The sequence below is a fragment of the Herpailurus yagouaroundi genome, unplaced genomic scaffold, assembly GCF_014898765.1.
Source record: "Herpailurus yagouaroundi ecotype Mexico unplaced genomic scaffold, PumYag 188, whole genome shotgun sequence".
In the NCBI taxonomy this organism is placed as follows: Eukaryota; Metazoa; Chordata; class Mammalia; order Carnivora; family Felidae; genus Herpailurus; species Herpailurus yagouaroundi.
In genome coordinates, this window is record NW_024412419.1 from 16696225 (window position 1) to 16723755 (window position 27531).

Below are 27531 nucleotides of genomic sequence, written 5' to 3' on the forward strand. Positions count from 1 at the left end.
TTGTGACAGTTGCCTGTGCAGAAGCTAATTAGTACTTATTATTTGCTTTTTAGAAAATGGATTCCACATCTCTGTTACCAATGTTTTTAGACATGGATCTGACAATATCACATATAGAATGTTTTCCTAAGGATGTTCTAGTGAAATTTCAAGGCAGAAATAATACTGAATGTGAGTTTGACTACCACATATTACAGAGGGAAATTCAGCATATTCCAAAAGTAAAAGCTAATGTGGACATTGATGAATTTTGTTTGGTGGAAGAAAGAGTATCTGGAGAATGGCAGAGAGGAAGAGTCATGGAAAAGAAAAATGAACTCTATACAGTGCTCCTCATAGATCACGGAGAAGAACTAAGAGTTGATAGTACACAGGTTGCTTCAGCCTGTGGCAACTTATTTGAGCTACCACCACGGGTAATATTTGGTATTTTTGCCAACATACTACCAAATGGGGAAAGATGGCCTCTTAAAGCTTTGAATTATTTTAAGTCATTAGTTGGACTACAAGTGAAAGGTTGTGTACAAGCTGTGTTGCCTCTTCAAAGGACTCTTCTAGAAGTACCAAAAATTATATCCCAGGTTCTTGAGTTACAATTAGGCAGACTTATTGATGGGGATTCATTTCGTCTTATTGTGGAAATGTTAAAAGAATTCCCACAAGAAATGCCCGATTTACTACAACATAGAAGACCTGAATTGTTAAGTAAGAATGATCCTCCAGTTGATGTTCAACATGTTCTGGATAATTTGCAGCCATCTTTGTCAGTAGGCAGTATTGAAAGTATAAAGGTATCCTCTGCATTGAGCCCAAGTAAATTTTATTGTCAACTAATTAAATGGATTCCAGAGTTAGAAAATTTAACAGCGTGTATGACTTTGCATTATGATGCTATCGGTCAAGTAAGTAGTCCCACATGTGATAACTTTGGACTACTTTGTGTTGCCAAAAGAAGAAATGGACAGTGGTACAGAGGAATTCTTCAGCAGCTCTTGCCCAATAATCAGGTGAAAATTTGGTTCATGGATTATGGTAGTACTGAGGCTATACCTTCAATCCACGTAAAGAAACTTAAACAGGATTTTATTTTAGTACCATTATTTTCATTTCCATGTTCTCTGACATATTTAAACAGTCCAGATAGAGATGCCAGAAAATCTCAATTGAGTGTATTTAAACAAGCCTTGTTAGGACAAACAGTATATGCACACATCGATTGGTTCAATGAAGATGAACATTTGTTTTATGTAACACTACAAACTCAGGAGTCTACAATTAATTCTAAGTGTCTGCTGAAGACTATAGGCACACAAGTAATCTGTCCAGTGTCTGAATCAAAAATCTCTAGTATGTTTAAAGAGAATAGTGCTGCTGATGTAAATGGCTTTGCAGTTGAGCGTTTTGTTGGAAATACTGAATTGTCAATAGACTATCTAAATAAAAACTCTTTGAAAGTAGGTTTTCCTATTAAAACTGTAGAGATGGAGATAGAGGCTGCCTATATAGCTTTTGTAGTATATGTATTAAACCCATCAAATTTCTGGGTACGTACTAATGAACATCAGAATGAACTTCAAGATATAATGAAAAATATAAACAAATTTTATGATTTGTGTGAAAATAGTGAACTGATTCTAAGAAATCCAGAACCTGGATTATTTTGTTGTGCTAGATACAGCAAGGATGGACATTTTTACAGAGCTGTCATCACTGAAATTAATGGCTGTAAGATTAATGTTTATTTTTTAGATTATGGAAATACTGATTCCATACCATTTTTTGATGTAAAAGTTTTGCTTCCAGAGTTTTGTGAGTTGCCTGCCTTAGCCATGTGCTGTTCACTTGCACATATATTTCCTATTGAAGATTTATGGGTGAAGGCAGCAATTGACTATTTTAAAAAAATTGTCTTGAACAAAGAAATTTTGCTGCAGGTTGTAGCAAAAAAAGATGACAAATACATTGTAAATATTCAGAGTATTGAAGCCTCAGAAATTATTGATGTTGTCCCTCTTATGTTACAAGCTGGATATGCAGAATATTGGGAAGTAGAGCCAGAGTGTTATCCCAAATCTGCAAGTGAATATTCAGTGTTAAATTTAAAATTTAAAAACAAAGTTAATATTAAAGTCCTATCTGCCTTTCTTGAAGGACCTAAACTTTACCATTCAAATAAGCTAAAAGAAAGTAGCTTGTCTTTGGTAAAAACCCCAGCTGTTAATTTCTCAGACTTAAAAAGTCCTTTCACCTTGTCTGTGGGGACTGAGTCACCACGGCCTTATAAAGAATATATGTTTAAACCAGGAACAGTCCTTGAGGTTAAGTGTTCTTCTTATTGTGGCCCAGGTGACTTCTCATGCCAGCTTCAATGTAAGTTAGAAGACCTAAAATTACTAATGGAACAAATTCAGAATTACTATAGCATTCATTCAGATCCTTATCAGATTGGGCAGATTGCTTGTGTTGCTAAGTATTCCAAAGATGGGAAGTGGTATAGAGCTGCTGTTTTGACTCGAGTATCACGAAAAGAATTTGACATAGTATTTGTTGATTATGGTTACCAGCAAAGAGTTTTAATTAAAGATCTTTGTGCTATTAACCCACATTTTCTTATGTTAGAAAGCCAAGCCTTCAGATGTAGTCTTAATCATTTAGTTGAACCCATTAGTTGTAAATCATTCAGTTGGACAAGAGAAGCATGCAGAGACTTTGGGAATTTTATTTCTTCATCTAAAGGATTGACTTGTACCATTTATGCCTTAGTTCTTACACATCCAAACTCTTTATGTCACTTAGTGGATTTGCAATCTCCACTTACTAGTGCAAAAGAATTTCTTATGAATCATGGCTCTGCACAGTATACTACATTATCAAAGCCATTCCCATCTTCAGTTAGTCTTTACAGTTACTGTTATTCTTCCTTTAACATAAAAATTGGAAGTGAGGAAGAAATATACATATCTCACATATATAGTCCCAGAAGGTTTTATTGCCAACTTAGTAGAAATAATAAAGACCTGGAGATGATAGAAACAAAAATCACAGAGATTAGTAATCTCAAAAATTGTCCAAAATATGATCCTAGTAAAATGAGACTGTGCATATCTAAGTATGTGGAGGATGGTCTCTTTTATCGAGCTTTAACAATGCCAACAGATTCATTAACTGACTTTCTGGTCTATTTTGTGGACTTTGGAAATAAGCAATTAGTAGAAGGAAGTACATTGAAGGCTATTTCAGATCAGTTTCCAGAGTTGCTGTTCACACCTATGCAAGCTAGTAAGTGTTTTTTGTCAGATCTTAGAGATGTAGATGTTCCAGCAGAAATCAATAGCTGGTTTAAAGATAATTTTTTGGGAAAACGATTAAGGGCAATAATATTGTCCAGGGAGTCAGATGGCCAGCTTGGTGTAGAATTATATGATGGATATCAACATATAAATCAGAAAATTAAAATGTTGCTTCATGCTTATGGAAAAAAACATTGTGATCAAGCACGCTGTGTGGAAAAGGGTCATAAAATAAGTGAGAATAAGAGACTTACTATTTCTTTGAAAGGCAAAACAGAAAACCACTATCCCAATAATATAAATAAGACTCACGTAGTAACATATTCTGAAAGCAAAACAGATCAGTTAATGAATCCCAAAAGTACATATGCCAAGCTTTTGAAACCATCGGCCTGTTTTAAAATTGAACCTGTGTCAAAAAACAAAGTGAAGTCTTTGAGTGATGGATTCAAAAATAAAGGTGTAAAAATTGTCCCTGGATCTGCACATACTCTTGATGAAAATGATGTGGGCCAGAAATCAGTAAGGGTTGTATCACCATCTTTTATCCAAGAATTAAATCAAGCAGACTTTCAAAACCCATATAATCTTACTAGACCACAGATCAAGGATCTTCCTCAACCCAAAATTTACTTGAATGCCAAAGTTAAAGGATATGTTTCTAGTGTCAGTAATCCAGCAAGTTTCCATATTCAGCTTGTTGATAATGAAAATGTAATCATCAGACTTGCAGATGCTCTAAATGAAAGAAGAACAAAGATAGTGAAAGAGAGAAAATCAGTTAAGCCTGTGGTGGGAGACCTTGTAGTTGCCGAATACTCTGGTGACCATGCCATTTACAGAGCAGTCATTAAGAAAAATTTGCCAGGAAATTCTTTTGAAGTGGAATTTATTGACTATGGTAACACTGCGGTAATAAGCACATCAAAAATTTATGAATTTCAAAGGGAATTCTTAACAATTCCTCAGCTAGGAATCCATTCTTTTCTTAGTGGAGTCAAGTGGAATGAGCCTGATGAAATATGGGACAGTAAAACTGTGGATTATTTTGCATCAAGAGTAAGTAACAAAACAGTTGCATGTGAATTTTTGAAAAAGCATGAGCAGAAATGGGAAGTAAATATCATTTGTGATGGAACATCTGTTATTAATGAACTACTGAAATGGACAGCATGTTCAAAACTTCAGCAAACAGGATTGCAGATGCCAGCGGTTTTCTCTCAAAAAGTGAGTTCTGGTGAGGATAATGAAATTAAGAAAGGAAGATCAAATGAATATGAAGGTTCTATGATCCTTCAACCACCCTACCAACAGCTGGGTAATATTCCTTTTGAAGAGTTAAAACCTGGCCAACTGGAAAAGGCTGAAATACTTTATGTCTCAAAAAGTGGGACATTTTATGTGAAGTTATCAAAAAATAAAAAAATCTTATCAGATTTAACAGTATTAATCACTAAAGAAGTAAAAAAACCTTTATCAATGGGAACTATTAAAAAAGGCCTAGAGTGCTTGGCAAAATCTAAAAAAACCTTGAAATGGTATCGATCAAAAGTAGAAAAGTGTGTTGATGATAAAGTGCTTGTTTTTTTAGTAGATCGTGGTAGGTATGAAATAGTACCTTTAGGTAATACCAAGGTGCTTAGTAATGAAATAAGAAATATTCCAAGACAGGCTGTGGCTTGTAAATGGATTTGGTTTGAAAATTTTAGAAACAGGTCATTTGAGTCTATTGTGTGTTTATTTGGTCATCTGGAAATAAATATTCTTTTCCTGAAATATTTAGACTCTGTGTGGGAAGTAGACATTTTGGTAGATGGCCTGTTACTTTTTGAATATTTAAATTTAAATATAGTTCATGTTGAAAACAAACTTAGATCTTCAGGAACGATTTTTAATATGGAATCTAAGTCTCCTGGGTCATGTACAATAAGATCATATACTTGGGCCCAACTCCAAAATGGAAAGCAGTATTCTGGTATTGCCACTGCTATTTCTGATCCATCAGATTTCTGTGTTCAGTTAGAAGATTTCTTTGACACAATGAAATCTCTCTTTGTGTTGCTTTCTGATCTACCAGAAAACTTACAAACAGTGCCTCAAGAGTGCATATTTCCTGGTGCTAGTTGTTTGTTCAAATATGAACTGGAAGATCAGTGGAATCGAGTAGAAATTTCTGAAGTCTCTAATCAGTCTTTACTACTTGTGTTGATCGACTATGGATTTTCTGTTTACATACCTTATTCAGATACAAAAAATCTCAAAGTTGTTCCTGTGGAACTTCTGAATTTACCAAGGTTAAGTTATCCTTGTATCTTAGGTGGTATCTTACCTGCTAAGGGGAAGCATTGGAGTGAAGAAGCCAAAAGCTTTTTTCAAGATCAGCTAAGTAAACCAGGCTTAGTTTTTCAGTTGAGGAGGTATAATTTTGAAACAAAACTGGAAGTAGATGTCATTCATGAGAAAAACAGTTTGGCAGATATGTTGGTTGTATGTGGTTTTGCAGTATATTCTAAAGATTCAGATCATCTTAATGATGGAGTTAGTACTAGTGGATCTACTGAAATCCAGTATCAATTACAGAGTAAGCCTGTTTTCCCATTGTTAGATCAAAATTGTTACAAAAGAGAAAATACAAGCTGTATATGCACTGAGAAACAAAAACTAAAAGAGAAAACCGTAAAGAAGGAGGTCTATAAGAACTTAAGGAAAAGCAATATCAGTATGCGATTATATTCTAGAAATTTAACTCTGAGGAAGGCTGACATTGGAAAACATAATCCCCGAAGTACCATCACATTTGATACATGTACAGCAGCTTCATTTTGGGAACTACTGAATGATTTGAAGAATAACACTAATTTCATTGAAAACATTTTTGAAAAACTACCAACTGAAGAAATACAAGAAAATAACACAGTGGATTTGAGAACAAGGATAAAAGCACTGCGTGTTAATGAAAAAATTATATCTGAGGAACACTTAAAAGGTAGGTACCTATTTAAAAAAAAACAGCTTTTTTTTGTATATTGTTTTTTATTCCTTGAAAGTTTATTATATGCTAAGATTATCCAAATTGAAAAAATCATAGTGCAAGAAGCTCACTAGACAATCAATAAATGGATAAACTGGGAGTGATTACTTAATTATAAAATGATGCTTGAGGATATTTTCCTGTTTTGAATGGTAACCTTTGAGAATGTAATGAAAGTGGAGAGAATTTTTAACCATATGTGCATGTACACATACATGACATTTTATAGATAGTTTCAAGGGTTTCACAAAACTAAAGGCCCATAGATCTCTAGTTAATAAATCTTGCTATTAGTGAGCTCCTGGGCTCATTTTGGAGAACCAATTTTCTGTTATGTGTTTATCAGATGAAATATATCTTTATTTAGATTTTTTGAGTGTACTTTTAGCATATTGCTAATAAAGTTAAATTTATAGTATAAACTGACTTGAACATATTTCCTCTTAAATTTTTTAGATGTCAAACTGATTCTATAATAAATTTTAATGTTTTATGTTATCTGATTTTGCTTATGCACATTGTATTTTATTTTCTGTATGGATTAGTTACTGAGGATTTCGTAGGCTATAAATGTTCCCTTTTTTTAATGAATGTTCTGACTATAAATCTATTATTCCATATTATCTCTAGTATTATAGCCGGTTACATTCTTTCAATGAGGGGAGGGATCTTGTTTTTATTGATGTATTTTAGAAGGAGTATTTCATTTGAATTCATATTGAGGTGTTTTATAGTTAATTGATAAAGGCTTTAAAATTGGTCCTCTTATTTTTGAGTATTTTGTTATTAGCAGTTATGGTAGAGTGCTTACTATGTTCTAGGTACTGTGCTAAGATTTTTTGATGTATGATGTCTTTTAAAGCTTACCAAATTCTATGAAGTAGGTGGATATTAAGGTTTAAATGGAGTCCAATAACTAGTACCCATTTCTTTGCCTGAATTCTAAACCATTTTAGAGATGGACAAGGAGAGAAACCATTGATGAGCAAAATATCACATTAAAAACAAAACAAAACAGCCAATGGGCACCTGGGTGGCTCAGTCAGTTCAGCTTCCGACTTTGGCTCAGGTCGTGATCTCACGATTCGTGAGTTTGAGCCCCACATTGGGCTCTGTGCTGACAGCTTAGAGCCTGGAGCCTGCTTTGGATTCTGTGTCTCCCTCTCTCTCTGCCTCTCCCCTGCTCGTGCTCTGCCTCTGTCTCTCAAAAAATAAAATGTTAAAAAAACCCACCCCAAACCAGTATTGATGGATGTGGGTTTGTATCAATGGGAAAGGGGTTTACCAACACCAAGTCAACAATTTAGACTTACCCACAGAGGCGAATTTCTCCATATTGGGGGTCTACCCATGTAAAACTTACAGGTTGAGGCGTTTATGTCCAAAAAAGAAAGGGGGGGAAGGAGGAAGAGACTAAACTGACCTATACCTTTGTCCTTCTGCGTGGCCCTACTCCAAGTGTAAGTAAGGGAGTGAACAAACCAGAGTATTAGGCTAGGAGAATACCTCACCCGTGAATACTTGTACATGGAAGGAAACCCCAGGAATGGGAAGAAGCACCCCTCCCCCAAATTATTATTACTATTTTATGAATGATGCTCAGGGAAATTAAGTAAATTGCCAATGGCTCTAAAGAGAAAAACCTCAGTTCCTTGTTTACTAGCAACTCTGATGTTTCCACATCCAAAGTCTTTTATTAATTACTGATACTGCCTTTTGGAAAGGAGTTAGATATTTGAGGAAGAGTTTTCTATAAGCTTTTGACCATCAGCCCATACACTTTGGCATTTCTATACCTTCTGTTCTTACTTTACATGTGTTTATTTCCACCATCTTTGTTTTTCCTTAAGAACCCACTCTTGGTCCCCATCTCTATCCTGCCTCCTGCATTCCTAGTACAGAGTGAACCAGTAAGTGAATTAAGTAAAAGTAGCTATTATGAAAACAAAGAACCAAACATTAAATTAAAAAAATCTTCACTAGGGAAAAATCATAAATTTGAGTGAGACAAATACAAGAACCATGGTTTCATGGACTAAGAATTTTCTAATACGCTTGCCATGATCCATGTAAAACAAAAAAATAAGAAAACATCAAGTGGTTTCATTGCCTTGTGTACTGTCCAAACTCCTAGCCCCGATTACTTGTCCACCAGTCGTAGTGTAGTAGCCACTGCTGTTTGTTACTATTGCCTGCACGTGCTTTGAATCTAGGGCAAAATGGTTTTAGTTCTTGGTTGAAGTTAGCAATAGTTGAAATTGTTGCCTATTAAGGAAACTGGAAAAGTGGCTCTAATGGCCATGCTGTTGAATTTATACTTTGCACTGACATTAAGAAAGAAAGCTTTAAAAAATTCTGATGCCTGGGTCTCACTTTGAGATTGTTTTAATTGGTCAGGCTACCGCCTCCATGAGGATTTAAAAACCCCCTGGGTGATTGTAATGTACAGAGAAGGTTGAGAACCACTGTTTTAGAGACGATTGTGGATAACTTTCTGAATTATTTTGTGAGCGAAAACAATTCTGGACTTTGTGAAAAGTCTTAAAATCTATTCCTCCTGTATTTGGAGGCCAGACTATACATAGTGAATTACAGCAATTCTGTGCTAAACTTAATTTGAAATAAATATAGTAAAAATGCCACGATGTTAGAAATGACCTCAAAGTATAATACATTTATTTTGCCTTGCCCAGGTATTGTTTTAATTATAGAAGTTGCTGCCTCTTATGTTTAGAAAATTGGCTTAACTTTCCCCTAGTTTCACCCTACTGTAACATATCAGTATTAAAATATTCAAACTAGTTATTTTTGTTTGCAGATTGTTTTCTTAAAAGTTACTAGTCTTTTCCCAGGATGTTTTTGCAGGTTTTTGTTGTTGCTTGTTTGTTTTTCCTGGAAGTCCTTGAATAGATAATTATGGGAACTAAAGAATGTAACAACCCTTCAAAAAGCACAGAAGTATCTAGTCACTCTTTGGTAATGAAGTACTGCGTTATGTTGATTTGTGCTACCTTCCTATGCTTCCTTATTTAACTGGAGGACACCTTTGAAAGAAATTTGGAATGGCAACCAACTTTAGAGGAGAATTTTGTCTGACATTTTACATTTGAAATAATACACCTAGATATCCACGGAGAATGGCTGACAGGCATGTAAAATGTTAGACTGAATTTTGAAAATACGAGACTTGTAGGTGATAACACACTTATGAATCACTTGCATCGGATGTAGCATGGTATTTAAAAGTAAGGTCAGTGAGGCCCCTTGCTCCTTGAGTTTGAATTCCTGCTTAATCCCTTAACTGTGAAACTGTAGGTAAGCTTTCTAACATGGCTGTGCCTCAGTTTTTTCATCTGGAATATGGAAATAATAACTATGCATTTGGCTTCTTGTGAGGACTGAATACGTTGAAATGTGTAAAACCTTTTCACTAGTATCTGGTGCAGAGTAAGTGCTCAGAAATTTTAGAAATATCAGCCATCCCAATAAAGCTCTAATGTATTTGTTTTGTAAATCTTTTGTGAAATTGCAATTTGAAAAATTGTTGATGCTGCTCTGCAAGAAACTGAAATATGTAGGGCAGTGTGTGTGTGTGTGTGTGTGTGTGTGTGTGTGTGTGTGTATATCTATATCTATAGTACAATGGTTAGATTAACAGTTAAATTTCTATTTGGAAGATAGGATTTATGATTGAGATAATTATAGTTCTAAATAAAGATTAGAACAGGCTATATGTATTTTTTCCAAAATGGGTATATATTAGTGATTGTTTAAGAAAAGATCTTTTCAGTTGTTACGTACAATTATATGTATATATTATAGTATATGTGTAATCTGATTATGCCATACTTCACTCCTCCTTTACCTTTTTCAATTGTGACTTTTAGAAATTGTTAACTAAAAAAATTCTGTTCATAGAAGGTATTTTCAAAATAAAATCTTGACTATGAATTAGACCCATAATACTTGGAAAATTATATTACAGCATATTAATTATTACTGTTTTTGCTTGTGTTTCAGTGAAGGGAGATGAAAGCTCAGATCCTCTATGTATCAGTTTGGCAACAAATAATACATAGGATACAGAATAATTACTGTTTTGTTGTAGATGCTCCAAATATATAATAAAAGTGGTAAGCATATGACAATTTCTAATATTAAAGGTATCTTCAAGGCATCTAGATTGTTCAAATTATTTCCCTAGGAGACAATGATTAGAATGCTACAGAAATTCTATGTGACCAGGAATTGTGATGATTTGTTTGTAGAAGATTACTTAGGAAATGTGGTTCACTCCTAAAGTATTTTAAACATTTGATAAACCATTCTTTGCTTGTGTTTCCACAGTCATTAGATAATATTTTACCATTATCTGTATTTTTCAAGTGTCTTTCCTGACTGAAACCTTTGTTTCAGTTGCTGCTTTGTAGGGACATCATTGAAATCATGGAAAATACATAGAGAGTTAAGGCTATAAGGACTGCATTCCCAGGAAAATATGGGTGCTTTTAGGACTGGCACTTATTAATAGGATATGGAAGAGAAGTCAGAGTTAATCCTATTCTTCCCTTTCTTTAGATCATACAGTGGGATTTTTCTTTCATTTTATTTTGCAGTCATACCTTTTTTTAAATTTGGTTTTACACTTTTGGTTGTTCATTAGTTGTAGATATTTGTGCCATTCAAGAACACTGCTGTTTGGTTGGGGGGGGGTAGATATTTTGTCAGTGTATTTAACTGTGAATTAAATTTATTTTTCAAGTAAACATTTATTGAGCAAATTTAGAGTATTGTTTTGGTGCCAGGATAGAACCATAAAATCATGCAAATGTACTTAAGAGTCAGTGTCCACCAAATAGTTTTGAACAACTAGAGATTTGGTGATTTAGAGAATATTTGGGGAAATTTAGAAATTTCCTAAGCTAGGTATGGAGAATCCAGTTTATCATTGTACATGTATATTGAATGTATTAATACTGTCATTTTTTTGAGGTTAGGAAGTAATTTCCAGAAATGCTGTTGTTTATGAATATATAGGAGTTTAAGTTGGGTATCTTGAAAGTTTATTCAGTGCAGGGAGGCTTCATATTTTTACGCTCCAAATTAATCTGTGGCTTGTGATTATTTTAGAGCAGAGAATTTAATATTTACTCTTTATAATCGAATTTCTTTGAATACTTTTGTGTCATTTTCCTCCAAACTTCACCAGATCTCACAGATTATTTTGTGCAATTTAGAAAAGTACTTCTATTAGAAAATGAATTCACTTTATACAACTTCTGTGACTATTTAATACTGGGTTGCTTTTGTTGTTTTGTTACCATAAAACATGGCAAAGTAATGATTTGGATAATTAAACAAAAGAAATGAATAAAGTAAGATAAAGTAGTATTAATGGGTGTTTTTTGGTACCAGTTTTATCATGAAGGGCCTCATACCTCTTCAGTTTTTCAGAGTTCTGTTAATTTCATTTATGTGTCTTGAGGTACAGTATTTTATGTTTAGAAATAGACAAACTTCACAAATTTATTTATAGCATTTGTTATTAAATACTGTAGAAAATGTTTTTACAAGACTACGTTTCAGTTAATTCCTAACTGATTTTTTATTAGACGGAAGCCCAATCTAGAAAGTAACTGAAGAAAGGATTAAAATTGTTTCCTTTTAAGATAAAGAGCTTAATTTAAAACCATTTTCCTCTTTTTTATGGAGCTACATTATTATTTTTGTTCTACATTAGCTAGTTTGTTATACTGTAAAATTACAACATGGAGGATGTATAGTAATATAGTTATTCAGAGTACTTTCAAGCAAAAACAAATAGCATATTCACCTTAAAATTTATATTTTCTTAGGATTAAGTTTTATTAGATTTTACAGATAAGTCAATATTAAAATAATGCTTTTTCCTACTCTAAAACACTTGTATGAATTTAAGTTCGTAGAAGCTGTTATTTTATGAATGTTGGCAATAGACTATTGATTTAAAATTTGGGAAGTAGCACATTTACATTTTTAGATTAAAATATTTCAAAGTTGAGGATTGCTAAGCTTTACTTTTTAAATTTATTTTTTTAAAATTTTTCTCAGAAACATACTTGATAATTTTTTTTAAGTTTATTTTGAGAGAGAGCACTTGTGCATGCTCAAGCAGGGAAGGGATAGAGAAAGAGAAAGAGGGAAAGAGAGGATCCCAAGCAGGCTCCATGATATCAGCATAGAGCCCTGTGTGGGGCTCGATTCCATGAACCATGAGATCATGACCTGAGCTGAGATCCAGTCAGATGTTTGACTGCACCCCTAAATTCATTTGTAATTTTGCTTTACTCCTATAAATTTAAAAATGTTATTTTTTGAACTCATGTAAAATTTTATAAGAATAGAAAAAGTATTCTTCAGAAATGATAATTGATTTGGTTTTTAAAAAATATTCACGTATGCATTATTCAAATATGTGTGTGTATTCAATTTTTTTAAAACATTTATTCATTTTTGAGAGTGAGAGAGAGCATGAGTGGGGAAGGGGCAGAGAGAGACGGAGACAAAGAATCTGAAGGGCCTCCAGGCTCCAAGCTGTCAGCACAGAGCCTGATGTGGGGCTCAGACTCACAGACCACGAGATTGTGACCTGAGCTGAAGTGGGACGCTCAACCTGCTGAGCTACCCGGATGCCCCCCTTTTATTTTTTTTAACTTTATTTCTTTTGAGTGTGGCGGAGGGGCAGAAAGAGGTGGGGGGACAGAGAGAATCTCAAGCAGGTTCCATGCTGTCAGTGCGAAGCCCGATGTGGAGCTCGAACTCTTCATGAACTGTGACATCATGACCTAAGCTGGAATCAAATAACAGCTGAGCCACCCGGACACCCCTATAACTTTTTCTGACTTTTATATGTGTATTTAACTCTGCTATTGCTTAAAAACTTCTTTTGGTCTAGTTGTGTACGCTCAACGGAAATTATTTTTGTTTTGTATATTGAGTATTTTGAGTTACTTTTTCACAGTAAAACATTATAAATATAGTTTGCTAAAATCTCAATGAGTATGTTTTAAAAGGGCAATATAGCATTAACAGAATCATACCTTGTGCATATAGTGATGAAAAATTGAATTCACTTTAACATGTCCTTTAACCAAAATTAGTCCTTACTCAGACACTCGGCACAATTTTTTTTCTCTTTAAAGGTATTTCTAATTCTCAAAACAGTTTTTAATTTTTCATTTTTTTTCACTTTTGAAGGAATGCTGGAGTTTTAAAAATTATATATCTTTTTATTTGGCCTATAATTTGGATATACTTCTCAACTTTTTAAGAGTCTCCTGCATTATATTTATTTTCTACATTTGACTTCTAGAATTTTTCTTAGGTTATATCATGATAGCCATACTAAGAGTATTTAAGGTTATTATAGAAGTTCCCCTTTGATGATACATTAACATCTTATTTAATGGTTTTAATGTATTTTCTTAGTTTTCTCATAATTTTTCATTAATCACAAAGTGATCAGTTATTGACTAATGTTATAATGCTATTTCATAATATATTTGTCTCTGTGTCCTTGAACATATTGATAATCTCTGAAAATCTTCTCCTTAGTACTAAAACCTTATCTTTTATAATCTTGTTATAGTCTTCTATATGGTACATTCATTCATCAAACTGTGTTAGATATAGGAGATACAAAAACGAGTCAAATTCTGGTTTTTAAGATACTTACATTATAGTGGTGGAAGCAGATTAGTAATTATAACAAAGAATGGTACATGGTATGTAATAAAGGTATATAATAAGGTGCTTTAGGACCACAGAAGACCGTGCACTTTACTTCCTGGGATTGGGGGACCAGTTGGAAAAAGACTTTAAAAATATGACCTGTGATGGGGCGCTTGGGTGGCTCAGTAGGTTAAGCATCCAACTTCAGCTCTGGTCATGATCTCACAGTTCCTGGGTTTGAGCCCCACATCAGGCTCTGTGCTGACAGCTCAGAGCCTGGAGCCTGCTTCAGATTCTGTGTCTCCTCCTCTCTCTGCTCCTCCTTTGCTTGTGCTCTGTCTCTCAGAAATAAATATACACTAAAACAATTTTAAAAAATGACCTGTGAGCCTGATTCTTCAAAGATATGCTAGGGAACTTAGACCTACAAGGAAGGAAATTAGAGGCCACATGGTACAGCCACGTACAACTGACTCAGTAAAATCACCCTATTTTGTTTTGATCACCAAGGCCTGAGGGGAGTTGGGAATATAGAAAGTGACTACTCATGGGTGTGGAGTTTCTCTTTGGGGCTCTGAAAATGTTCAGAAGTTAAATGGTGACAGTAGTTACACAATTCTTTAAATATACTAAAACTTACTGATCTGTACACTTGAACAAGGTGAATTTTATGACCCCTGAATATTTCAGTAAAGCTTCTTAAAAATTACATGTATGAAGCTTATGTATAGCTTATGAATTCGATAAGCTATTCCTTGAGACTGTTTAGAGAAGAACAGAGAAATGTAATGAAATTCTGATATCTAGTTTAGGGATTTCAAAATTAAAGGGAATAAAATCTCAAACCTCAAGAACCAAAAAATAAATGAAAAAGGAGATCGCTAGGGTGGGGAGAATGGCATCCTTAGTCTAGATCATTCTATACATGTCATTATTAGCTATTGGTCATAATAGCTATTACTAGCTATTAGCATTTTTAAACCTTTGTTATTTAAAAAAAAGTTTTTTTAATGTTTAGTTTTGAGAGAGAGCAGGAGACAGAGTGCAAGTGGGGGAGTGGTAGAGAAAGAGGGAGACAGAATCTGAAGCAGGCACCAGGCTCTGAGCTGTCAGTGTAGAGCCGGATGTGGGGCTTGAATTCATGGACTGTAAGATCATGACCTGAGCCAAAGTTGGACACCTAACTGACTGAGCCACCTAGGCACCCCTAAACCTTGTTATTTTCTTAAATGTTTTTAATGTTTATGTTAGACAGACATAGTGTGAGTGGGAGAGGGCAGAGAGATAGAGAGGCACAGAATCTGAAGCAGGCTCCAGGCTTTGAGCCTCTGTGCTGACAGCTCAGAGCCTGACACCGGGCTCAAACTAACAAACCGTGAAATCATGACCCGAGCCCAAGTTGGATGCTTAACCGACTGAGCCACCTTAGGCACCCCTAAACCTTGTTATTTTTAAGTGTAGACCTAAAAGTGTACAAAACCAAGATATATAGCTACAGGCTTTCTGATAAAACACCTGTGTAACTGCTACACAGTGCAAAAATGGATCATTACCAGGACTCCAGAAGCTCTTCTCCTGTCCTCTCAAATATTTATGCCCTCCTCTCCAAAGGAACTACTACCCTGACTTTTGTGGCACTATGTTCCTTTTTTTTGTGTCTTTAAAGTAGTTTTACCACCTAATTTTGCCAACAACCAAGAAATAATGTCTTTTTCTTTTAATGGTTATATATGGAACTGATAGTATGCTTTTTTTTTTTTATTTAAGTTTTTACCTGAGCCAAAACCAAGAGTTAGACACTTAACTGAGCCACCCAGGCACTCCAGTAGTATGTTTTTGTTTCTCTTTGCACAGTTTTTAAGTATGAGATTTATCCATTTTTTTTGTGTGTGTAGTTATGGTTCATTTATTTTAATTTCTTAAAATTATGTATTTATGTATTTATTTATAACACAAAAAGGGGAGGGGTGGAGAGAGAGAATCCCAAGCAGGCTCTGTGCTGTCAGTTCAGAGCCCTATGTGGGCTTGAACTTATGAACCATGAGATCATGATCTGAGCTGAAACTGAGTCAGACACTTAACCAATTGAGCCACACAGGCACCCCATTCGTTTTCATATCTGAATAAATAATTTTTATTGTAGGGTATAAATTTATTCATTCTACTCTTGACAATTTTTCTAGTTTTCAACTATTGCAAATAATAAGGGAAATAACTGCGTGCCATTTCATGAACATGTATGTGCATTTCTGTTGGCTGTGTCTGGGTTTCATTGCTGGAATTGTTGGGTCGTTGTACACTAGAGGTAGAGAATAGAGGTAGGATGAAACCCTCTGGATGGGTAATTCTCTTCATCTGGTTGAGTGTTACTCCTGTGGAGGATGCCTATGATAAGCATTGAGATGAATCACCAAGATTGATATGCCAAGATTCACATGGTCATTACCACTGGCTCATCCAAATGCCTCTTCTGCAGGTTTCCTTATCTTTGTCTTCCATACTTGTACCTTCTGAGCCCCAGCCAACCAACTTAACCAGTTACCACTGTGTGGCAGTCTATATGTGATTACCTTAGGTTTCTTCCATTGCCATTCAGAAAGGATGTAGGGTGTGCCCAAAGGGAAAGTTTCTTCTTAGCATTGTTCCTTCAGGGATGTCCCTGAATGGGCATGTAGTCAGGCAGTAGTGCATGCTGGCTTGCAATGGCATACTGTGTTGACCAATTTATGGATCATACTTGATTGTTAAAATATCCTCTGTCAGCTGGTCATAGGAAACCTTCCTGGGAAGACCAAAATATGATTTTTGAATGTTAAAACACCCTTGCATTTCTGTGATGTCTCATGTAGGCATGTTATGCAATCTTTTTAATGTCTTGCTATATTTGGTGCTAGTGTTATTAAAGGAATTTTGTTTATAAGGAATATTGGTCTATGGTTCTTTTTTCCCCACTTTGTTATGTCTTCTCTGGATTTGGTATCAGGGGAACAGAATGAGTTGGGAAAGGTCTCCTCTATCATCTGAAAGTTTTTATGTAGGATTATATTTCTCCTTTGAAAGAAATTCCATTTTTTCCCCATGGTTCTTCCATTTTCTGTTTCATTTCTGCTTTGACTTTTACTGTGCTTGATTTGCTTTTTCTAGCTTCTTAAAGTAGCTATTATTTTAGATCTTTGTCTTTTGTAATAGAAGTGCTTAATGCCAGAAACTGCTATAAAGTTTATATGTTGAGAGAGAGAGAGTGAGAGAGAGGATGAAGAGTAGGGAAGGGGTGGAGATAGAGGGAGAGAGAGAATCCCAAGCAGGCTCCGTACTGTTAGCACAGAGCCTGATGCAGGCTCACACCCATGAACCGTGAGATCATGACCTGAGGCAGAACCAAGCATCGGACACTTAACTAATTGGGCACCCAGGCACCCACAGAAACAACTTTTTAAGTGTTCTTCAGGTGCAGCCCATATATTTTGAAGTGTGTCCATTTTTAGGTTATTTTTTAATGCCCCTTTATTTATATTAATTTGGATCCAATAACAGTGATTTTCTCAGCTTTTGTTTTCCTCTGAATATCTTTAACTTTAGGCATATTTTCATATCATATGATAAGCTCTTTTCTTTTTTCATAAGCTCTTTTCAGATGTACAATTCAGTGTTTGGTATTTGTCACAAGTTGTGCAACTATCCCCATTAAAAACTTTTACAACATCTTATTATTCAATATTCCTACATACATTTACTGTTAATTCCCATATCCTTTTCTACCCCCACTCCCTGTTTCAGGCAAACATTAATTTCTGTCCTTAACACTTCTCTTTTCTGGACTTTTTATATAAATGGAATCGTGATATTTGGTCTCTTATGTCTGGCTTCTTTCACTGAGTAAAATGTTTTTGAGCTACATCCATATCATAGTGTGTATCAGTAGTTCATCCTTTCTTATTGCTTAATAGTATTTCATTGAATAAATATACATATTTCTAAGTTTTGACTGTTAGGATTAATGCTGCTAAAAATATATATGTACAAACCTTTATGTGAATGTGTTCATTTCTCTTGGATATATACCTAAGAGTGGAATTACTGGGTCTTTTGGTAAAGTCATGTTTAATGTTTAAAAAATCCAAACTGTTTTTCAAAGTGACTGTACCATTTTTATATTCCTATTGACTATATGGAGGTTTTGCTGATTCTCTGTATCCTTATATCCTTGTCAATATGTTGTGTCTTTCTTTAAAATCCACCCACCCCGCACCGGCAACCACTGTTTCTCTCCATTTAAGGTCTTTTTTTTTTTTTTTTTTTAAATTCATTTTGGCTTAATCTCTGACCTATTTCACTTAGCATTATAGCCTCTAGGTCCATTTGTGTTGTGTACCTGGGAAGATTCCTGACTTTTTTTTTCTTGAGTGACTGATACTTCATTGCAGATACATGTACCAGATTTTCTTCATCCATTCGTCTATGGATGGACTCTTGGGTTGCTTCCATTTCTTGGCTATTATAAATCATGCTGAAATAAACATAGGAGTGCATGTATCTTTTTCAAATTAGCGTTTTTATTTTCTTTGGGTAAATACCTGATACTGAAATCATTGGATCATATGGTAATTCTGTTTTTAATGTAAGAAACCTACATACTATTTTCCCTAGTAGTGGAACCAATTTACATACCCTTCAACAGTGCATGAGGGTTCCTTTTTCTCCACATCCTTGTTTATACTTGTTATTTATTCCGTTTTTGATGTTAGCTGACAGATGTGAGGTAATATCTCATTGTGATTTTAATTTGCATTTCCCAGCTGATTAGTGATGTTGATCATCTTTTCGTGTGTTGGCCATCTGTATGTTGTCTTTAGAAAAACTCTATTCAAGTCCTCCACTCCTTTGTAATTTGATTGTTTGTTTTTTGGTGTTGAGTTATAGAAGTCCTTTATATATTTAGGTTATTAGCCCCTATCAGATATGTCATTTATAAATATTTTCTCCCATTCAGTAAATAGGCGGTGGTCTGCTTTGTGATGGTTTCCTTTGCTGTGCAAAAGCTTTTTATTTTGGTGTAATCCTATTAGTTTAATTTTGCTTTTGTTGCCCTTGCCCAAGGTGACCTATCTAGAAAAATATTTCTATGGCTGATATTAAAGAAATTACTGCCTATGTTTTCTTCAAGGGGTTTTATGGTTTCAAAGTTTCACATTTGGGTCCTTAATCCATTTTGAGATTATTTTTCTGTATGGTATAAGAAAATGACCCAGATTTATTATTTTTCATGTAGCTCTCCAGTTTTCCCAGCACCGTTTGTTGAAGAGACTGTCTTTTCCCCATTATATATTCTTGCCTTCTGCATTGTAGATTCATTGAACATATAAGTGTGGGTCTGTTTCTGGGCTCTCTATTCTGTTTCACTGATCTGTGTGTTTGTTTTTGTGCCAATACCATACTGTTTTAATTACTATAGCTTTGTAGCATACATTGAAATCTAGGATTATAATACTCCAGCTTTGTTCTTTCTGAAGATTGCTTTGGCTATTTGGGGTCTTTTGTGGTTCCATACACATTTTAGGATTATTTATTCTAGTTATGTAAAAAATGTTGATTATTTTGATAGGGATTGCAGTAAATCCATAGGCTGCTTTAGGTACTATGAACATTTTAACCATGTTGGCTCTTCTAATCCATGAGCATGGAACATCTTTCCATTTGTTTGTGTCTTCAATTTCTTCCATCAACATTTTATAGTTTTTGGAATATAGATCTTTCACCTCCTTGGTTAAGTTTATTCCTAGGTATTTTTGGTACAATTGTAAGTGGGATTGTTTTCTTAATTACCCTGTGCTATTTCATTATTAGTGTATAATAAGTAGATTTCTATATATTTTGTATCCTGTGACTTTACTGAATTCATTTAACAGTTCTAGTAGTTTTTTTTTTTCCTGGAGTCTTTAGGGGTTTCTTATACACATTTTAATATAATCTGCAAATAGTAAAGTTTTACTTCTTCATTACCAATTTGGATGCTTTTTCTTTTTCTTGTCTAAATGCTGTGCACAGACTTCTATGTCAAATAAAAATGGTGAGAGTGACCATCCTTGTTCATGATCTTAGAGGAAAGGGTCCCAGTTTTCACCATTGAATATGATGTTAGCTGTGCATGTTTCATATATGGCCTTTATTATGTTGAGGTGTGTTCATTCTACATCGACTTTGTGGAACATTTTTTTATCATGAATGGATGTTGTACTTTATCACATGTTTTTTCTGAATCTGTTGAGATTTTTCTCTTCTTAATGTGGTATATCATTTTGAATATATTTATGAATATTGAGCTACCTTTGCATATCTGGAATAAATTGCACTTGATGTGAATGATTTTGTTTAATGTATTATATTTGGTTTGCTAATATTTTGTTGAGGAATTTTTTATGTTTATCACAGATATTGACCTGTAGTTTTCTTTTTTTGTAGTGTTTGTGTTTGGTTTGGTCTCAGGGTAATGTTGCCCTGCTAGAATGAATTTGAAAGCTTTCTTCCTCTTCTGTTTTTTTGGAATATTTGAGAGGAATGGGTACTGATTCTTCTTTAAATTTAAATCCTTTAAATCATGTAAATGTTTAGTAGAATTCACCTGTGAAGCTGTCTGGTCCTGGATTTTGTTTGTTGGGAGATTTTTTGACTACTGATTCTATTTCATTGCTAGTAACTGGTCTGTTCAAATTTACTGTTGCTTCCTGATTCAATTTTGGAAGGTTATGCTTCTAGGAATCTATCCATTTCTTCTAGGTTGTCCAATTTGTTGGCATAATAGTCTTACCTTTTATTTCTGTGGTGTAGTTTGTTATTTCTCCATTTATCATTTCATTTGAGTTCTCTTTTTTCTTGATGAGTCTGGCTAAAGATTTATCAGTTTTGCTTATATTTTCAAACAACCATCTCTTGGTTCTTCATCTGTCATTTTCATTCTTGCCATCCTAGTGGATGTGAAAATGTATCTTTTGGTTTTAGTTTGTATTTCACTAATGATATTGAGTATTTTCCATGTGCTTCTTAGCCATTTGTATATCTTCCTTAAATAAAAGTTTTCAAAAATTGTTACCATTAATATTTTTTTTTGTCTCTTTCTTGTTGAGTAGTAAGAGTTTGTTTCTGGATACAGGCCCCTTATCCTGTATATGGTTTATAAATATTTTCCCCCACTTTGGGTTGTCTTTTCACTTTGATCTCCCTTTGAAACACAAATTATTTAATTTTGATGGAGTCCAGTGTGTATCCATATTTTTGTTGGTTTTGCATTTGCTTTTGGTGTCATACATAGGAAGTCATTACCTAATCCAAGATGGCGAATATTTATAAAAGTTTTTCCTAAGAGTTTTAAAATCTTAACTTATATTTAGGTCTCTGATCTATTTTGAGTTAATTTTTGTATGTGGTATGAGGTGGGATATAACTTTATTTTTTTGCAGGTGGATTTCCAGTTTTTACATCACCATTTTTATTTATTTTTTCAATATATGAAATTTATTGTCAAATTGGTTTCCATACAACACCCAGTGCTCATCCCAAAAGGTGCCCTCCTCAATACCCATCACCCACCCTCCCCTCCCTCCCACCCCCCATCAACCCTCAGTTTGTTCTCAGTTTTTAAGAGTCTCTTCTGCTTTGGCTCTCTATCACTCTAACCTCTTTTTTTTTTTTTCCTTGCCCTCCCCCATGGGTTTCTGTTAAGTTTCTCAGGATCCACATAAGAGTGAAACCATATGGTATCTGTCTTTCTCTGTGTGGCTTATTTCACTTAGCATAACACTCTCCAGTTCCATCCATCTTGCTACTAAGGACCGTATTTCATTCTTTCTCATTGCCACGTAGTACTCCATTGTGTATATAAACCACAATTTCTTTATCCATTCATCAGTTGATGGACATTTAGGCTCTTTCCATAATTTGGCTATTGTTGAGAGTGCTGCTGTAAACATTGGGATACAAGTGCCCCTATGCATCAGTACTCCTGTATCCCTTGGGTAAATTCCTAGCAGTGCTACTGCTGGGTCATAGGGTAGGTCTATTTTTAATTTTCTGAGGAACCTCCACACTGCTTTCCAGAGTGGCTGCACCAATTTGCATTCCTACCAACAGTGCAAGAGGGTTCCCGTTTCTCCACATCCTCTCCAGCATCTATAGTCTCCTGATTTGTTCATTTTGGCCACTCTGACCGGCCTGAGGTGATATGAGTGTGGTTTTGATTTGTATTTCCCTGATGAGGAGCGACGTTGAGCATCTTTTCATGTGCCTCTTGGCCATCCGGATGTCTTCTTTAGAGAAGTGTCTATTCGTGTTTTGTGCCCATTTCTTCACTGGGTTATTTGTTTTTTGGGTGTGGAGTTTGGTGAGCTCTTTATAGATTTTGGATATTAGCCCTTTGTCCGATATGTCATTTGCAAATATCTTTTCCCATTCCGTTGGTTGCCTTTTAGTTTTGTTGGTTGTTTCCTTTGCTGTGCAGAAGCTTTTTATCTTCATAAGGTCCCAGTAGTTCACTTTTGCTTTTAATTCCCTTGCCTTTGGGGATGTGTCAAGTAAGAAATTGCTACGGCTGAGGTCAGAGAGGTCTTTTCCTGCTTTCTCCTCTAGGGTTTTGATGGTTTCCTGTCTCACATTCAAGTCCTTTATCCATTTTAAGTTTATTTTTGTGAATGGTGTGAGAAAGTGGTCTAGTTTCAATCTTCCGCATGTTGCTGTCCAGTTCTCCCAGCACCATTTGTTAAAGAGACTGTCTTTTTTCCATTGGATGTTCTTTTCTGCTTTGTCAAAGATGAGTTGGCCATATGTTTGTGGGTCTGGTTCTGGGGTTTCTATTCTATTCCATTGGTCTATGTGTCTGTTTTTGTGCCAATACCATGCTGTCTTGATGATGACAGCTTTGTAGTAGAGGCTAAAGCCTGGGATTGTGATGCCTCCTACTTTGGTCTTCTTCTTCAAAATTACTTTGGCTATTCGGGGCCTTTTGTGGTTCCATATGAATTTTAGGATTGCTTGTTCTAGCTTTGAGAAGAATGCTGGTGCAATTTTTGATTGGGATTGCATTGAATGTGTAGATAGCTTTGGGTAGTATTGACATTTTGACAATATTTATTCTTCCAATCCACGAGCACCGACTGTTTTTCCATTTCTTTATATCTTCTTCAATTTCCTTCATAAGTTTTCTATAGTTTTCAGCATACAGATCTTTTACATCTTTGGTTAGATTTATCCCTAGGTAATTTATTCTTCTTGGCATCACCATTTATTTTAAAAGGCTATTCTGTGTTCACTGAGTTGTTGTGGAACCTTTGGCAAAATCACTTGACCCAAAATGATTTATTTATGGACTCTTAATTCTCTTCCGTTGATCTATGGAACTAGTCTCTTGCCTGTACTTCACTGTTGTGATTACTATAGCTTTGGAATATTTTTGAAATCAAAGGGTAAGTTCTCTCTCTCTCTCTCTCTCTCTCTCTCTCTCTCTCTCTCTCTCTTTTTCCGGATTGCTTTTGCTGTTTTGGGTCTATTACATTTCCACATGAATGTGATGATCATTTTTTATTTCTAAAAAAAACAAAACTAGATTTTACAGCAGTTGATTCAATCTATAGATTCTTTAGGGGAGACTTGCTATCTTAACAATATTGAATCTTCCAATCCATGAACAGGGAATATCTGTGTGTTTATCTTTAATTTCCATCTACAATGTTTGTAAGTTTTAGTGCACAAGTCTTGAAACTCTTACTCTTTATTTCTAGATATTTTCTTCCTTTGTTGCATGAAATATATTGTTGATTTAATTCTCTAATTCATTGTTTACCCGAACACAATTGATTTTGAATTTTAACCTTGTATTCTGTAACCTTTCTGTACTTGTTTATTCTAATTTATATGTGTATGAGTATAGTTCTTTGGATTTTCTGCATATAGAATGTTGTATGCAAGTAAAATTTAAGTTTTCCCTTTCCATTTGGATCCTTTCCCCCTTTTTTTTTTCTTGGCGGAGAGTACTCCAGTATAACGTTGAGAAGTGGTGAAAGCAGGCATCCATGTCTCATCCATGTTAGGAGAAAGGCCTTCTGTCTTACACCATTAAGTATGATATTTGTGATAGGTGTTTTAACCTTTAATCTGGTTGAGGAAGATATTTTCTAGTCCAAGTTTGAGAGTTTTTATCATTAATGTCTACTTTAATAATTTCTCTTGGTTATCTGTCGCTTTTTCCTCTTTCTTCCCTGGTTTTTAATTACATGGAAGACACTGTGTATGTAAATTGTAGTTTTGGATTATGTTATCCTCTTAAGATTTAAACTTTTTGTTCTGGTAGGTGGTTAAATTGCTAATGGATCACTTGGATTTTATCAGTATCTAGTTTAAGGGCACATCTATTTAATTTTGTTTTCATGCTTTTTGTATCTTCTATGGCATAACTTTTCTGGGGTCTCCGCTGAATGCCTGGGTTGTTTTTCCAGGGTGCTTCTATTCTGGCTTGGCCCAAACTGCAAAATCTCCCAAGCACTCTGTTGCCTCCAGAATCTCTTCTCAGCTTTCAACCTCTTAACATAGCTACACTAACTATGGAGTCTTGCCCTGTAGCTTTGTGGACTAGGAGTTCACTGAGGACCTGGAGAATTACCATGCGGGCTTCTGAGTTTCATCCTCTGTGGCTCTAACTGTGGCACACAAATCCCAGTTGCTATAAATAGCCTTGACCTTTGATTTCTGCATCCTTAATTCAGTAAAACTGCTCCATGCTTGACCTCACTTCCTGCCCATGGTTCAAATAATTTTGGACGAATCACGCATGTTACCTTTCTCAAGGATTGTAGCCCTTCCATGGGTGCTGTGCAACTCCTGCAAACAGTTTTATATGTTCTCTAGGTTTTGTGTCCAGTTGTTTATCATAGGGCAGTTACTTTTGCAGCCAAGACAAGACTTCCCTAGTTTGTCATTAAACTTCTACCATTCAATAAGGAAGCACTTGAAGGTAATACAGGCAATCATTTGGATTCTGGGAATAGTCTTCTCATCTCTTGTTTAATTTCTACCTTAGTTCTCTAGTAGAAGCTGGATCAGGCGCCTCAGTCAATATCTACAACTCTTCTTCTTTGTTCAGTGCATGAGGAACCCAAAGTGGCTTTTTTTCCCATGTTATTTTTTTCCATGTTATTTTAATAGGATTTTGAGAGACAGAAAAAACACATGTGTTACAAGCATTCGTGTTCCCTCCTGTCATTGTGTGTATTGTCTGTAGTACTTTGTTTTCATCACTCATTTCTAGATAAACTGACAGGATTTTAGTTTCTGAATTTGGCCACAACACTATCTCCTGTCTCCATACTCTTTTTAAAGAGTATGGAGAAGTGATGGTGCTTGATTTGTGAGGTACATATTAGGCTATGTACCTCTGACTTGTTCACTAGAATAGTTATGCTTAATGCTGCATTGCCATGTAAGTAATCCAATTACCTTGAGGCCTCCATGCTTTGAGGGAACTGAAGCTACATGAACAGGTTATGTTTAGATCCTTTTTTTTTTTTTTTTTGATAGTTCCAGTGTAGGACCATTTGAGTCTCCCTAGATAAGGCCCAGACATTGTGGAACACAGATAAGCCAACTTTTCTATGTTTTCTCCAAATTTCTGTCTCATAGAATCTGTGACATAATATTATTATTTTTATCACTGGGTTTCAGAATAAGTTGTTACATGGAAATAAATAATAAATGGAATAGACTTTGGTACCAGACATGAGATGTTGCTATAGCTTTTGGACTGAAGAGTGGGCAGAAACTGGAAGGAAGCCTGAAGGTCCTCAAGGAGGCTGTCAGTGAGGGCTTTAAGGAAGTTGAGGAAAATGTTGAAAGCTGGAGGAAAGGAGACTGGAAATCTTTGTTATATATGTTAAAGAAAATCTAGCAAAATTGCCACTGCCATAGTATGGAAAACATGAAAATCTATCTAATGAACTGAGGATTTAGTTTCCACGCAATTTGGAAATTCAAGAGATTTCCAAGCAATTACTGCATGTGTTCTGATTCTTAGTTTTGAATGAGTGTGCCTATAGAAGTTGTTCTATGCTTGCCCCACAGTGGTATGTTGGATGTGTGTGGGCTAACATGCCACTTTGTTTCATAGGTCTTCAGATCAAGAGGATTGTCCTTGGGGAACTACTTCTGGGAGCCTAATCTACACTTGGACCTGATTTAGATGATGAGGTCTGAGACTGTTCTGATGCCATAATGGATTGAGACTTTGGAGGTCTTGGGGGAGGGTGTAGTATATTCTACATATGGGAATGATATGAACTGGGGCCAGAGGGCAAACTGCGTCACACTTTATTATCCAAAGATTATCTCGGTAATATTTTCTAAGCTTTCATCTACTTTGACTTAGCTGTTCCCATCAAGAAGGGGGAATATAATTATCCTTCCCTTGGATCTGTGCAGGCTTATGAGTGCTGTGACCAAAGCATAGAGTAGAAGTGATGCTGTGTGATCTTAAAAAGGTAGTTCACAAACAGTAACGTAGCTTTCACCTTATTTTCTGGAGCACTTGTAACTGGTGTCTTGGACCATCATGCAAGAAATCCAGATACCACATCCAGGTTGTAAGGAAACCCAAGCCATGTGGGGAGGCAATGTGTAGGGCCTCCTGTCAACAGTTCCAGACCCCAGCCATTTGAGTTTTCCTTGCTGAAGCCATGGGTATTGTACAGAGACAAGCCAGCTCCATCATGTTCATATCCAAATTCCTAAGCTTCAGGACCCATAAACTTAATAGAATAGTTGTGTTTTATACACTAAGCCTTGAGGTAGTAACTGGAACAACTGGATAACTTATAAACCATGTTATAAAGAATCCTCAGTGCTCTTGGTGTATAGTAAGAGTAGAGGCCTGGTAATGAGTAAAGTGAATTTCAGTGAAAAAGTCTGACACATTTTATCTGCCTAATGGCTTGCTTATTCATTTATTTGGTTTTGGGATGCTAAGTCCTTTGGCTATCTGAATTCCAGAGAGTAGATGTGCCACTGTACTAGTTTATTTGTAAACGTTCCGTTTAGTTTGCATTGTGTTCTACTTGATTTAAAACTCAATAAATATGATTCCTTCAGTTTGCCTCAATATTTTACACATAGATTTGAGATGAATACATATTAAATATTTTGTCAACTTTTTCGAGGGCATTATTCATGAGTTTTAAAAAATGAAAATGACTTATAGATGACCTAGGATATAGGTAATTATTAATGTTAACCTCTTTTATTAATAAGGGTTAAAGTCTATATTTTAAGGGACTTTATTCGTGATCTATATATACATAACTTGAATACTTTTATGAGATGAAGATAAAAGCAAGTTTTTCTAGCAGATAAAATATTTCCATAATTTGAGGGTTTTACTGCCATCTAGTGGCATTCATTTCTGTGGTTTTAAATTCCTTTTAGCTTTATTTCTACTCCTCTTTTAGGATTATTTTCTCAATACTTAAG

General features: G+C 35.1%; 1 protein-coding gene across 1 annotated transcript; it reads left to right on the plus strand.

The window, feature by feature from the left end:
* The first annotated feature begins 56 nt into the window (after positions 1-56).
* TDRD15 (tudor domain containing 15) lies at positions 57-27531 on the plus strand. The gene is made up of 3 exons (XM_040496158.1): positions 57-6276; positions 10342-10454; positions 26177-27531. The coding sequence occupies exons 1-2, from the start codon at positions 57-59 to the stop codon at positions 10398-10400; spliced, it is 6279 nt and encodes a 2092-aa protein (XP_040352092.1). The 3' UTR covers positions 10401-10454; positions 26177-27531.

What these genes read in the sequence shown, in the direction of transcription:
- TDRD15 (XM_040496158.1), top strand. Translation starts at nt 57, where the DNA reads ATGGATTCCACATCTCTGTTACCAATGTTTTTAGACATGGATCTGACA. An exon ending in ATCTGAGGAACACTTAAAAG is followed by an intron (nt 6,277 to 10,341) that starts GTAGGTACCTAT and finishes CTTGTGTTTCAG; the next exon opens with TGAAGGGAGATGAAAGCTCA.